Here is a 13,707-nt window from a genome sequence, read left to right on the forward strand (position 1 = left end):
TCTCTCTCTCTCTCTCTCTCTCTCTCTCTCTCTCTCTCTCTCTCTCTGTTCATTTTTACATTAGCCAGATCTGGAATTTGGATTTTATTTATGCCACGATGGACTGAGTATAGTTGACTTATAACTGACACATAGACAACATATTTTTGTGGGCATAATTAGTGGATATCTTTGCCAGTTCATCATGGGTTTAAAAAAAAAGGGGGACCTGAACAACCCCCAGTAATAAACATAGTTTTCTCAACAAGTAAACAGTAAAAATTGATAGAAAATGTTTGGAAGCTTCACGATTTTTCTGAAGGACTTTTCTAGGCCTTGTACACCAAAAGAAAGAATGAGATAGAATAGAACGAGTGAGCTCTAATTGGCAGATGGCTCCAGTCTTTCCTTAAGTGAATGTTCAGTGCTTGTTGCTTCATGGTTGTCTACCTATGTATTGGAAAGCAAGCAAGCTTGGTAATGAAAGTAATTATCGCCAGCCCCCAAATTTATGTATATTTGATAGTTTAGTGCTTAAAATCCTTGGAAAACTCACATAACTAGGACAGACCATAGGATTACAAAATTAAGGATTCATGGACTCTTGGGAAAAACATGCATTTAAAACTTTTTTATCATAAACTAGTAACTAGTATGAAAAAACACATAATCAAATAGTTTTATAAAATAAGCTACAAAATTTTAATAAACCCGTACTATTTTAGCAGAGTAGAACCGAAAAGATTAATAATCAGAAACCAACTGAAATGTACTCCTCATCTCTTTGTGTATCTATCTGAAGAGCCAGATACCTTTGGTTTTCTTTGTGTGTGTGTGTGTGTGTGTGTGTGTGTATATGTATCTATATGCATACACATACACATACACATATATATATCCACAGAGAAATAGTTGTAGTCAATATCTATACAATTCTAGTTCTGCTGATCTCACATATAATTTTAGATAACTACCTCACTTTGCATAATTTCAGATAACTTTTGCCATATTTTTATAGCCTTTATAATTATTGTTTTTATATCACCTTACTATCCCATTACATGAATATACTATAATTTATTTAGCCATTTTCCATACATTGAATGTATAGATTGTTTCCAATTGTTTTCTGTTCCACATAAGACAGCAAAGTATATTTTTGTATAGAAGAGTCCCTTTATTCCTTTTTGCAATATATTTAGAATTAAATTTTAGCAATGTCAGGGTCAAAATATATGATCTGGTTTTTTATTTTTGTATTGCTCTCTAAGACTACATATTTTTAAATTTAGCAGAACTTTTTCTGATTCAAATAATTTTTCTCATCTTATTGTTCTCTTGCTGAAGAGCGTATTGAATCTCTGGCAGATTATATATATATATATATATATATATATATATATATATACACACACACACACACACATATATATATATATATATATTTTAATATTCTTCCCTGTCCCTGTGCTCCTCTCCCTCTCCTTTCTTGTCCTTCTGGAAGTGCATTAGCCACTCACAGGCCCTGTTCTATTGTTAATTGACACAAAAACTTTGACCTGTTCATTTTCTGACCTGTGACTGTTCTCCTTTGACAGACTGATAGCCTTCCACTCTAGGAGACTCACTGTATTGGTGCCAGGTTCAGTGTAGATACCAGATCAATTTTAGCCCTTCTGCAGCTCAGAACTCCCTGAGCTTGAGGGGTCCACTAGCCTCTGCTTCCCTAGTAGCAGAAAGTACAGGCTTGAACCACCATGCCTATCAATACCTATATTTTAGAGCAATACTAAGGTATATCGAATAATACATATGATATGACTTGAAAAATTCCAAAGTATTGAATTTTAATGGGGTAGCTTGTACCTTGGGAGAGAATCTGGCTTTCTTAGTAATAATGAAATAGTCATCTCTTCTTAGACACACACACACACACACACACACACATACATACATACATACATACATCCACACATCCACATATCTTCAACCTTGAAAACTGATGAACGCTGACATTTAAATTGGAATTTAAAGTTTGCAAAGTGCTTTGTCTATGGTATCTAATTTGATCTTTACAACAACCATAGGAGAAAGGTATTATAGGTTTTATTATTCTCATTTTATACATGGGGAAACTAAGGTTCATAGAGTTTAAGTGATTTGCCCACGGCCACACAGGCAGGAATTGAATCCAGGTCTGTCTAATGTCCAGCACCCCATTCACTCTGCCATATTGCCCCTCAAAAAGTCATAGAACCAGAAGTTAAGAGGTAGAAGGGAATTTAGAAGCCATCAATTCTAGCCTTTTCATTTTACAAATGAGGAAATGAATGCAGAAAGATCATATGATTTGCTTGGGATCAAACAACTAGTATCTGAGCCTAGTATTTCTGACTAAATTAGGCCTGAGATGTTAAAACTTAATTATTTAATATTGATAATATTTTAAAACTTGGCTGAGTTGAAAATTATTCTCTGAATTCTGAAACTATTATTTTCATAGTCAGGTAACAGAGACAAAGGTGTGTTCAGTTCACAAAGCATTTATTCAGTTCCTAGTATTAGCACAGTCCTGTGTTTGGTGTCATTTTCCAATTATATTTCAATACTTAATGGGTCTGTGATTTCAGGAGTTTAAGTATTCCCATTACCAGTGCATGTGACAGCCTCTCTATTTCAAGTAGATACCTTTCATGAGTTGCTGTAGCCGAAAGAATTTATCACCTGATAAATAATAAATTGGTAGCAAACCAACATTGTGGTCGTTTTCCGGTTGCGTCTCAGTAAATGGATAAAGGGAAATCGTACTTATCCAGAAGTAAAGAGAAATTCTTGTTCCTCCTGATCCTTACTAGTTTAACTTGAGACAAATTGGCCACTTTGTTTTCTATGTGATTATTCGTTTGACTAGAAAACATTTTCATTTCACAGCTTTTCATTAGCCACTATCATGGGCAGTGCAACTTAATTGTATTTTCTGAGTTGGATCACTCTCTGAGCCCTTATATTTTTGTTCTAACTCTTCCCGCTGCCCCCACCCCCATCTATTATTAGCCTTAATAATAGTCATTTGACTGCACACAGTGCAAAAAGTATTGCTGTTCATAGCATTTAAGCCAAGCCATATAATGCAGGGCCTAGAAGAGAGGCCTTGCCCAACCTCTTGGATGCAGGCTGGCCAAGTGAATGTGGACCTATTAGTTCTTGGAAATTAGAAGTTATTAGTGATTTCTTACAGGAATAGCTACCTCAGGTACTCCATACTGGCATTGTGGACACTTCAGAATATTACAGATATTCAATAATTGCCAACTATTATTAATGCCAGAGAATTCTATTCTCCATGACTATGGATATTTATTTTGTGATAAGTTGTATGTATTCTGGGAAAGGCTTAAAGCCTCTTGGAAAGAGTAACAGAATAGCCACCCACAGTTTTTAGGCCTTGTGCAGGGTGCACTAATGCTCTGTCCTAGCTTTGATTTCAGAAATGGTGAGCAAGTCTACTTCAGCCAGTGGAAGGAGCGCTGGATTTATATTCAGGAAATCTGGGCTCAAATACTAACTCAACTACTTTGCTATCTGGATGTCCTTGAGTAAGGTCCTTCCCATCTTTGGACCTCAGATTCTTTATCTGTAAAATGAGGGGGAGTTATCTTAAATCCAATAATTCTGTGATGAGTCCGTACAAGTCAAGTTTCTTGGGGTGGTTGCTTCAACCTGTATATTTCTATCCAGACCAGAAGGATAGAGGCCAAACTTCAAAACGAAGTTTGACAGTTGCTGAAAAATTTTTCTTAGAAGAGATTACACCCGTGTATATGATGGCAGGGAGGTGTGGGCTTGTTGGACTTTGTTTGCTCCCGTGATTTTTTTTTTAACCTACTTTCACAGGTTCGATTCATGCCACCTCCATAGCAGCCTCCAGAGTGGAACAGGCCCTTTCAGAAGTAGCTTCGTCTTTGCAGAGTAGTGCCCCTAAGCAAGGGCCCTTACACCCTTGGATGACGCTGGCCCAGATTTGGCTCCATGCAGGTAAGATGGTGAAAGCCCAATAACCCATCCCCCACCCCCCCACTCTTGACACACACCGTTGCTGAACAAAGAAATACAAGCTACGTAAATGGGTGTGGACAGGTGCACCAAATTTATATAGAGAGCTGTAGTGACTTGTAAGTGGGTATCACTTCTGATGCAGGGTGCTGAGGGAAAGAGCCCTGCTTCTGGAGTCAGAGGGCTTAAGATTCACATCTTATTTCATGTACATGACCTTGGGAAAGCCACATAACCTGCGTGTGCCTCAGTTTCCTCATCTGTAAAATGAGAGGGTTGGATTAGATGGTTTATGAAGTCCCTTCCAGCTCTATATCTATCATGTAGAGCAGGGCTTTATATTTTTGTTTGATATGATGATAAATAATAAATATAAGTGATGAATGTGATTTATATGATATTGTTTAATAATAGCCCACATTTGTATAATTTGTTTTTTTAAGGCTAAGTTGTACTTGAAGTATTCAGAACACCAAAAGTTTGAGAAACAAAAACATTACATTTTCTTTCTCTTGCTTAAAATAAACATCTGTGACTTGCAGTGCTTATTTTTTATTATTTGTTACTTGTGGAAAATTAATAAATGATTTGATTGACATATTGAAGAGCCTTGGGCACTTTTGATCTCTTGATGGGTGCTAATTATCTAATTGTGGTTTATCTAGAACCTTTGCTCCCCTTCCCTTTTGCTTGAGTTATTTATCTCTCTGGTCCCAATTTCACCTCTGGTGGTTTTGGGGCTGATTCCTCCTCCTCTTTACATCCAGTCTGTAAGTTTTGTTTTATTTTGACTGAAGCAGAAGCATGCCTTAATCCTACTCTGCATGTCTCTCCTTTCTACTGGAGTCCACAGATATCTTCCTAAATTTTGCTCCCGAGATGGAGATATGAGGATCAGTGGGTCAGACTGCTGGGATCACCGAAGTTAGACTTTTATTACTGGATTCATTAAGAAACACACAAAAATTTTTTTAATTTAAAATATTAATGGTGTCTTCTGGCTACGAAATGTGAAGTCTTTGTTTCTCTTTATAAACAGCTTCTTATAGTACCCAGAGGGACTCATTCCAGTGCTTTGCCAGTAGGTATATATTATTCTTTAAGAATTACTCCACTGATTTCTGAAGGCCAAGAAATGATATCATCATGATTGAGAGTACTTATTATGGATGCATAGTTCTGTAACCTATACAGGCCCATTCCAGTTGGAGAATACAAAATTTTACCTTCCACTTGCCTTCCAAGTCATGACAGAAGGGTGTATAATCAAGCATAATGCATAGTATTGGTGGTCAGGTATGTTTCCTGAACTGTGTGCTGGACCATGCACATCCTTTTATTCTTCGAAAGGCTCGCCTCAGATGCAGCTTTCTGTGAAGGCTGCCTTAGTCCTCCCAATTGTTAGTGCTCTTTCTTCTGAATTACTTATTTACTTACCTGAGTCCTTATCCAATGGAAGCTCCTAGAAGAAAGGGACTTTCCCATTTTTGTCTTTGTTTTAACAGTGCCTAGCATTATAATAAATATATATTATATTATACATTATAATAAATAATACACCATAATGCATTACAGTTGGAAGGGATCTTAGAAATTATCTAGCCAACCAATTTTTTAAGGGTCAGAAAGTGGAGGCTTAGAAAGGAGTTTTTTTACTCAAACAAGTTAGTGGCAAAACTGGCTTTTCTGATTCACGTTGCAGTTAATTTGGGTCTACACTAAGCTGCCTCTAGACATGGAAAGGGAAAAGGAAAGACAGAAAACTCTTGTACCTTATTGGTTATTCACCTGTAGCTACCTGTTAGAAATTTGAAAATTCTTTGAATCTATAAATGTGTATTTATTCATGCGATTATCCATCGCTCTTAACCTTTGATAACAGAGGATACACCATAGCAAGGTAGAACAATGTGCTTCCACCTAATCAATGATTAAATGTTGTGACATTTCTCCTAGACTGGTGATATAGAGTAATGTACCATAAACGATTCCTTTATTTCCTCCTACAATAATTTCAGACCCTTACTATATTTCTTTGGGCAGAGTAGATATTATATAAAAGGATTGGATGAATTTTTATCTTTTTTTTTCATAATTATTGCCATTTTTTTTGACTATTTCAAAGTAATTGCTTTCCCTGGAAGACTCAGAATATAATTAAAGCTTCAAATATTCTTTGAAGGTATAAATTCAGAAAAGAACAAAGGTAACTGATGCTGACCTAGTAATAACAGTAATACTTAGCATTTTTAAAGCACCTTCTGTGTGCCAGGCACTGTGCTAACTGCTTTACAAATATTACCTCATTTGATACTAACAGTAACCCTGGGTGGTAGGTGCTATTATTATCCCTACTTTACAGTTGAAGAAATTGAGGCACACAGAGGTTAAGTGACTTGCCCAAGGCCACACAGCTAGTAAATGTTTGAAGTTGGATTTGAACTTAAGTCTTCCTGACTCCAGACCCAGCACTTGATCCATTGCACCACCTAGCTCTACTCTGTTTGTATATGTACGCACAAGCACAAGCACATGTGCACATGCACACACACACACACACACACACATGCAGAGCAGAGACTCGTGTATACATACATACAGAGACACAACAATATACATATTTTTTAGAGTAATGCAGCAGTGCGATATTCAGTAATAATAGTTCACACACGTATAATGTTTTAAGGTTTACAAAGCATTTTCTTAATAGCAGCTCTGAGTTTATACTGTGAGTATTCTTACCACCATTTTATTAGTGATAAATCTGAGACTCAGAAAGTTGAAGAGGCTAGTCCAAGATTGCACAACTAGTAGATATCCAAGCTAGGACTTGAACTTGAGTGTTCTGATTCTAGGACAAGTGCTCTTTACTCTGTATCAGCAGCTGATTTCTCTCCAAAATGCAACCTATTTCCAGAGTGTTTTGTAGATTTTCTCTTGCTCGATCGTATTTCTAGTGGGCCTAGCTATAATGAGAATGATGTGTGTGGAATGGAGGCAGTTGATTATTCACACCAATATTCTCAGAAATCTGATTTTGAAGTATGGACTTCTGATGTCTAGCCTAGTTTTTCCTTGACCTATTTAGCCACAGAACAATTCTGGACTTGGAATTTACTGACAGAACCCATGAGTGGTGACCTGCCCATTTTGGGGGAAGGGGACATGGAATTTACTTTCGGATAAGAAGCAGTTGGGGACATTTTGAAGCAGAAGTATTTCCTCTCTTTTGAGCTCATTGTCATAGTTAAAAATTATTGTAAATAGTTTTTTTGGTACAGATTTTTTAATTTAATTTTTTAGGGATAAGAATATCACATTAGGATTTTTTTAAAACTCCTTATTCATTTCATGTGGAACCTGGTTTTGGAAAAAACTAATCCAGACTTTTGTGTAAGAGGATGCCTGTAGTGTTTTATAGCTCAGTGGTTCTGGTTCTCCTGTGAATCTCAAATCGCCTAAATAAATAATGCATCATTTTAACATCTTGCTTCCACTCTAGCCCATTTTGTGGTAACCAGATAAAAGGACACAGGAAAGAAGGACAGAATGAACAATAGATTTCCTTGAAAGGACAGCTGAGGCATTCTACAATAGAATAGATGTCAGCTGCCCATTGCATCACCTGAATGCCCCATAGGCTTTGGGGAATGGGTCACTCACCCCTTAACTAAAGTAGCCCCAGCTCTGATTTTGGGGGAAACTAGAACACTAGTGAGTACGTGGCCTGTGGGATGTCGGGCTGGGAATTTGAGTGTATTACTTGCCTCCTTCCAGTTTCCAAAACCAACTGGCAGTTCCAGACCATGCCCCATCTTTTACCTCCACATGTCCTGCCTGTTTCCTCCCAGGCTCAACTCAAGTGCTCCCTCCTATAATAGATCTCTCCTTGTTCGACCAGCTGTTAGTGCTTCCCCCACCCCCAGAATTACTTTGCATTTTAATTATATGTATAATGTTATACTGTATACTGTGCTGTAGTATCTTGTGTAATATAGAGATATGTACATATAACATGCACATATAGTATGTAGATGTGTGTAGAGATACATTATTTATTTATCTGTGCATATGGGTTTATTTCCCCAAGTATCCTGGAAGCTCCTTGAGGGCAAGGATGAGTTTGGGGGTTTGTTTTTGGTCTTTGTATCCCCTGTGCCCAGCACAATGCTTGACTTCAGTAGGTGCTTAATAAGTTCTTACTGAATTGAACTCATGGTGAGTAGGGCTGGGCGAAATGACCCAATCTGAACTGAATAGCCTTCTCTAGCCCTTCCTTTTCTGCTTCATTCCCACTTCTAAGCCTTAATGCTACATCCATTGTTAGTGGAGGAAAAAAGTTAGAGAAACTAAGGATTTAGGTAATTACAGCAGTGCTTGGAGAATGTAATGGTAGATGATATCAACATATCCCCAACTCAGCTTCTTTCTTTGTTGTGTGTTACCCAGAAAAAAGTAGTTGATCGAAGGCTGTTTGTCTAAATGTTCCATATCATATTGCCTCCTATTTCGTTTTTCTTCAGGTTCTGCTTTGTTGTTAGGCTTCATCACCATTGTCCCTCCTGGTGAATTCCCACAACATTGTGCCACTTCTCGTAGCAGTAGAACTTTTTCTTCCAAAAAATTTTCTTTTGTCATTTGACTGCTTACCCTTGTGAGGCAGAGATAATCAGAGACAATTCCTTTCATTCTGCAGGAGTGAAAATTGAAGTACAGTATTAAAATAGTAAGTAATTTGGTCAATGGGAGTTTAATAGATTAGGAATCCATAGGCCCAGGTTTGGGGAGTTGACTTTTATATAATTTGAAGACAGAGAAACTCCAAGAATAACCCTAATTTCTTCTGTAAGGCACAAAATTCATTGTTAACATAGTTGTTAATACAGTTTATGCTGTTTTGAAATGAATTAGGACCTCTCCCAAGTGAAGTTAGCTTCTTGGTACCCATCTTTTCATTTAAAACCATTGGGATGGCAGCTAAAAATGACATTTTAGTAGGTGGTTAATTTCTGCTTGTTACTAATAATTATAGCTTCCATTCTGGCCCCTTTCACAGACTAAACTGGGGGCTATTCTTAGCCAGTACAAGATCAGATTTTCTGATTTGCTTTGAGAGTTAAAATCCAGAGTACTTTGATGAACTCCTTGACTCAGGCTGTCAGAGATTCTGTAATGTAAGCCTTAGGTCCCCCTTCCTTCAGCTTCCATTTATGATTTTATTCACCACTGCTGTGTAAGGCAGCAGTGTCAGAGGTGAGGGGTAGCCCATTACTCCATCTTGACCATTTTGTATTAAATCCACAAACATATTCAGCACCTCTATCTGTACAGACGTATGAACTAGGCATCAAGAGATTCCAAGTACAGGCCAGGCAGTATCATTATACAATAAGTATCTCTACTACATAAAAACCTCAGAGTAGCCATACTTGATCATAAATCTGGTCCATCCAGTTGATTCTTCTGTCTCTGATTATAATGTTAAATTTCACTGTATATAATAGTGGTGGAATAGGAATATTAGTGGTAAAGGGGACATTTGTATGTCTAATCTAAGCATCTAATAGTAGTAGTTCTCATTCCCATAACAGTTCAGTATTCATAAAGCACTTTATTCACAATAGCCCTTTAAGATAGGCAGTGTGAGTATGATTCTTCTCATTTTTACAAATGAGGAAACTCTGGTTTAGAGTGTTCAAGTGATTTCTTACATGTCATGTAGAAAGTGAAAGGGTTAAGAGTCAAAACTTGAATAGATTTTTTTTCTAGATATTTAACAATAATAGCTTAGGGATGATGTGAGTGGGAGCCCTTGTAAACCTTAAAGCACTGTAAACCCAATAGTTTTTATATATCATATTATGGTTTTGAAGCTCCTTTATGTCTATGAACTCAATTTAATCCTTAGAAAATTCCTGTGAAAAGTTATGGTTGCTGATATGAAAGGTTGTAGACAAGGCTAGCTCTCCCATATTAATTCCCAGCAAATATCTAAAAGGAATTATAGAAAGACCAATGAAATAGAAAACTGAAAAAAAAGTAGAAGTAATCTCCTTCATCTAGTCCAGAACTATTTAGAAAGACCATTGTAGGTGGGGAGAGGAACTGTGCCAGGGAAGCCAGCATGAGCACAGGTAAATACAGAAGCTAGCAGAAGTGGGGGAGAGGAGCAATTACCAGCCATTAATAGGGAAACACCCACAAATGGATGTGAAGGCAGCAGGGCTCTGAATAGAGAAGGTTGAAAGCTGGCATGAGATCCTAAAGTCAAATTCCAACCCTGGCCTGTCAAAAAAAAAGAAATAAGTAATGGAACCCATTCCCACAGACCAGTGCATGGAGAGATAGGGCCTAATCATGTACTCCTTGGGAAACTGGGTCAGCTTAATACCTGGCCACTAATGTGGGGGATGGAAGAGGCTGTGCAGGAGGCCTGAGACCAGCTTGATCTCTAGCTCCACATGTACTTGTCAGGCCTACAGCAGAGAACAGAAGAATTCATAGTTGAGCATCATGTTAGAAGATGGAGAAAGGCAAGCTGAGCCCTGAATTCACAGAGAGAGATTCACATTAACCAAATAAGAAATAGAGAATCGAAATAACCCAGTCTCAGAAAAAAGAAAATAATCCATAAAGAAACTCCTTAAGGGAAGAAAAAAACCCAGGACCTGGTATATTTGCAAGCAAAAGTAATTAAACACTCAGAGGAAGGATGAAACAATCATTTGTTAAACCCTTGCTATGTTGCCAGGCACTGTGCTAAGCACTTTATTTTTTTTTAATTTTAATTTTATTATTATTATTGTTATTTTTGGCAAGACAATCGGGGTTAAGTGACTTGCCCAGGGTCACACAGCTAGTAAGTGTTATGTGTCTGAGGCCAGATTTGAACGCTGGTCTTCTTGACTCCTGGGCCGGTGCTTTATCCACTGTGCCACCTAGGTGCCCCCTGTGAAGCACTGTAAATACTATCTCCTTCGATCCTCATTAACATCTCATTAAAAGGTAAGTGCTAATATTTTTTTCAGTTGTGGAAACTGAAGGAAAAAGAGATTAAATGACTTATTCAGGGCCACATAGCTAGTCAGTATGACTGAGGACAAATTTGAACTGAGGTTTTCTTGACTCCAGGCCTAGCACTCTATGCACAGTGCCGTTTAGCTGCTTCAAAGAATTTCTATATAAAATATAAATTGCTTTCAAAATTAAAAGAAGAAGGGATTAGTTTGGTAGAATCCCTTCTTTTCTTAATTAATATGTAACAAATATGGTACTCATACCTAAGCTGAGGAGAGAGAGAATAGAGAAAGCAAACTATAGACTAATGTTGGATATTGTTGTAATGGATATTGTAAAAATATTGAATAAAATATTAGCAAGAAAGCTATAGTAGCATAATTAAAGGATTACACACTGTGACCAGTTTGAATTTTTACCTGGAATGCAAGATTGGTTCAATATCAGGTAAAATATAAGCATAAGAGACCATATAAAGAACAAAAACAATTTTAAAGTTACTTGGTTATATCAATAGATCCAGAAAAGGCTTTTGAGAAAACACAGTGCCTCAAGTTAAAAAACATCAAATAGCACAAGAATAATATGATAAATATTACTATTGTGGTTACTTAATATGATAAACAATATCTATCTAAAAATTAGCATTATCTATAATGGAAAAATGCTGAAGACCTAACAAGATTAGGGGAAAAGCAAATATGTCTAATATCACCACTATTATTTGACAGAGTTCTAGAAATGCTTCATAAGAAAACCAAAAATAAATCGAAAAGATAAGCATAGATGTTAGAAACAAAATTATCGATTTTTACAAATGACTTGGTGGTTTACTGAGAGAACCCTAAATCCAGCTGAAAAATTTATTGAAACAATATCATCAGCATTTATGTTACTAATAGAACCCAGTAGACAAAGAAATTCTGTTCAAAATGACTACAGAATGTATAAAATATCTGGTAGTCCACCTTCTATAAAACAGAGGTGCCAAGTGATACATACATTTTCATACATGGCCTGTGTGTGAAATTTTTTATTTCTACTTATTTCTTTCAAAGGATGTTTTTTTGGGGTAGTGGGAGAGTTAGGGGGTGATTGAGGCAATGTAATAGCAGTAACCCAACCACCCCCCAAACAAAGAAAAAAGACCATTGAAGAAACATTTTAAAAATATACAAAAACTAGTAGAAGGAAGTTCAGCAGGGGAACACAAATTAGGCTTGTGTTGCAAATACAGAGTTAACTTTAATATATACTTTGTAAAATTCTTAGTTAAATGTGCAGAACTGAGGCTACTTAGATTTAACTTTATCCCTGTAATCTAATTTTATAGATCTGTATTGACTTTGATTGACTGATCATTAGGGAGTAGATTGTCATATATGAGAAAGATTCAGACTTTGTGACAAATACTTAAAAAGTCAGTCACCATCTTTCCAGGCATATTATCCTCAGTAGAATTGTGAATGAATGACATCTTTCCTATATCAAATGCAAGGTAGTTGGGAAGCAGGAAAATTGTGTCTGTGATACTTTTTACACAGCAATAGGTCACCAAAGCCAGCAACTTTGCCCTTATTAAAAGGGGACTCGAGAACTCTATGGGAGTGAATACTTTGACATTGTTTGGTTTGAAGTTGTGGACCCGCAAAGGTTATTTTTTTCCCTTCCATCTCTGGTGGCTTGAAGGATGCTGCCCAGTGAAGGCATGGAATGCTGTCTCTCCTTATCTCCACCTCCTGGCTTCCCTATCTTCTCTAGCCTCCTTCAAATTCTAGCTAAAGTTCCACATTCTACAAGAAGCTTTTTCTGATCCCTCTTAATCTTAGTAGCTTCCCTCTGTTTATTATTTCCCATTTATCCTGTTGTAGGTTATTTGTACATAGTTATTTGCATATTATCTCCCGCTTTGATTGTGAACTCCTTTAGGGCAGACACTCTTTTACCTTTCTTTTCCCTAGTGTTTAGCACAGTGCCTGGCCCATAGTAGGTGCTTAATAAATGTTTATTGATTGACTGACAGCTCTGTCCTCTACAATCTGGTAGCCTGGATCTGCCATTAGTGGTGGCTTCTTTGATATATACTTTTTAAGAAAATCAAGATGTACATATTAAAGTGTCATATGTAGTCATCTCTTTCCATAAGGAAATAGTCATGGTTGTAAATATAAAGTTCATAATGATAAGAAAACATTTAAATTCGGTTGAGATAATGAGTATATGAAATATTTTACAGACATTAAAGTGCTCCATAAATTTCAGCTCTTATCATTCATAGATTTGTTGTTTGTTTAAGAAGATAAAAATATGCAATGAATTTTAGGAAGACTATCAACAATATTTAAAATAAAAATTTTATTAAATTTCTAAGGGGAGCTAGCCAAAGAACTCTCACATTTTCTATTGCTGTCCTCCAGTGATTTCCAGTAAAATGGTCTCTGTGGCCTAGCACCCCATTCCCCAGTGCCAGATCACAGGATCGTTGACCAAGTTCCTCACTTCCTGACAGGGAAGTCAGGGGCTACTCTGCACCAAATCTAAGATTTACATCATTACAGAATATAAGAAAAAGCAAAATGGCAGCAGTCCTGTACTATGGGTCACTTGTAGCAACCCATGACTACAACCAAAGGTACTTGGGTTCCACTTCCTGGGACA

The 13,707-nt window shown here is 36.9% G+C and overlaps 1 protein-coding gene across 4 annotated transcripts in view; it reads left to right on the plus strand.

Annotated features, from left to right (window-relative positions):
* The window catches only part of TTC7B (tetratricopeptide repeat domain 7B), a 313,914-nt gene that overhangs the window by 225,629 nt on the left and 74,578 nt on the right, over positions 1-13,707 (plus strand). For all 4 annotated transcript variants that reach the window (XM_027844965.1, XM_027844966.1, XM_027844967.1 and 1 more), the window contains one exon: positions 3,874-4,014. In XM_027844965.1, the coding sequence (XP_027700766.1) occupies positions 3,874-4,014 (141 nt within the window). The remainder of the gene's footprint in view (positions 1-3,873; positions 4,015-13,707) is intronic.

Source organism: Vombatus ursinus, unplaced genomic scaffold (genome assembly GCF_900497805.2).
Source record: "Vombatus ursinus unplaced genomic scaffold, bare-nosed wombat genome assembly UNPS02014945.1, whole genome shotgun sequence".
Lineage (NCBI taxonomy): Eukaryota > Metazoa > Chordata > Mammalia > Diprotodontia > Vombatidae > Vombatus > Vombatus ursinus.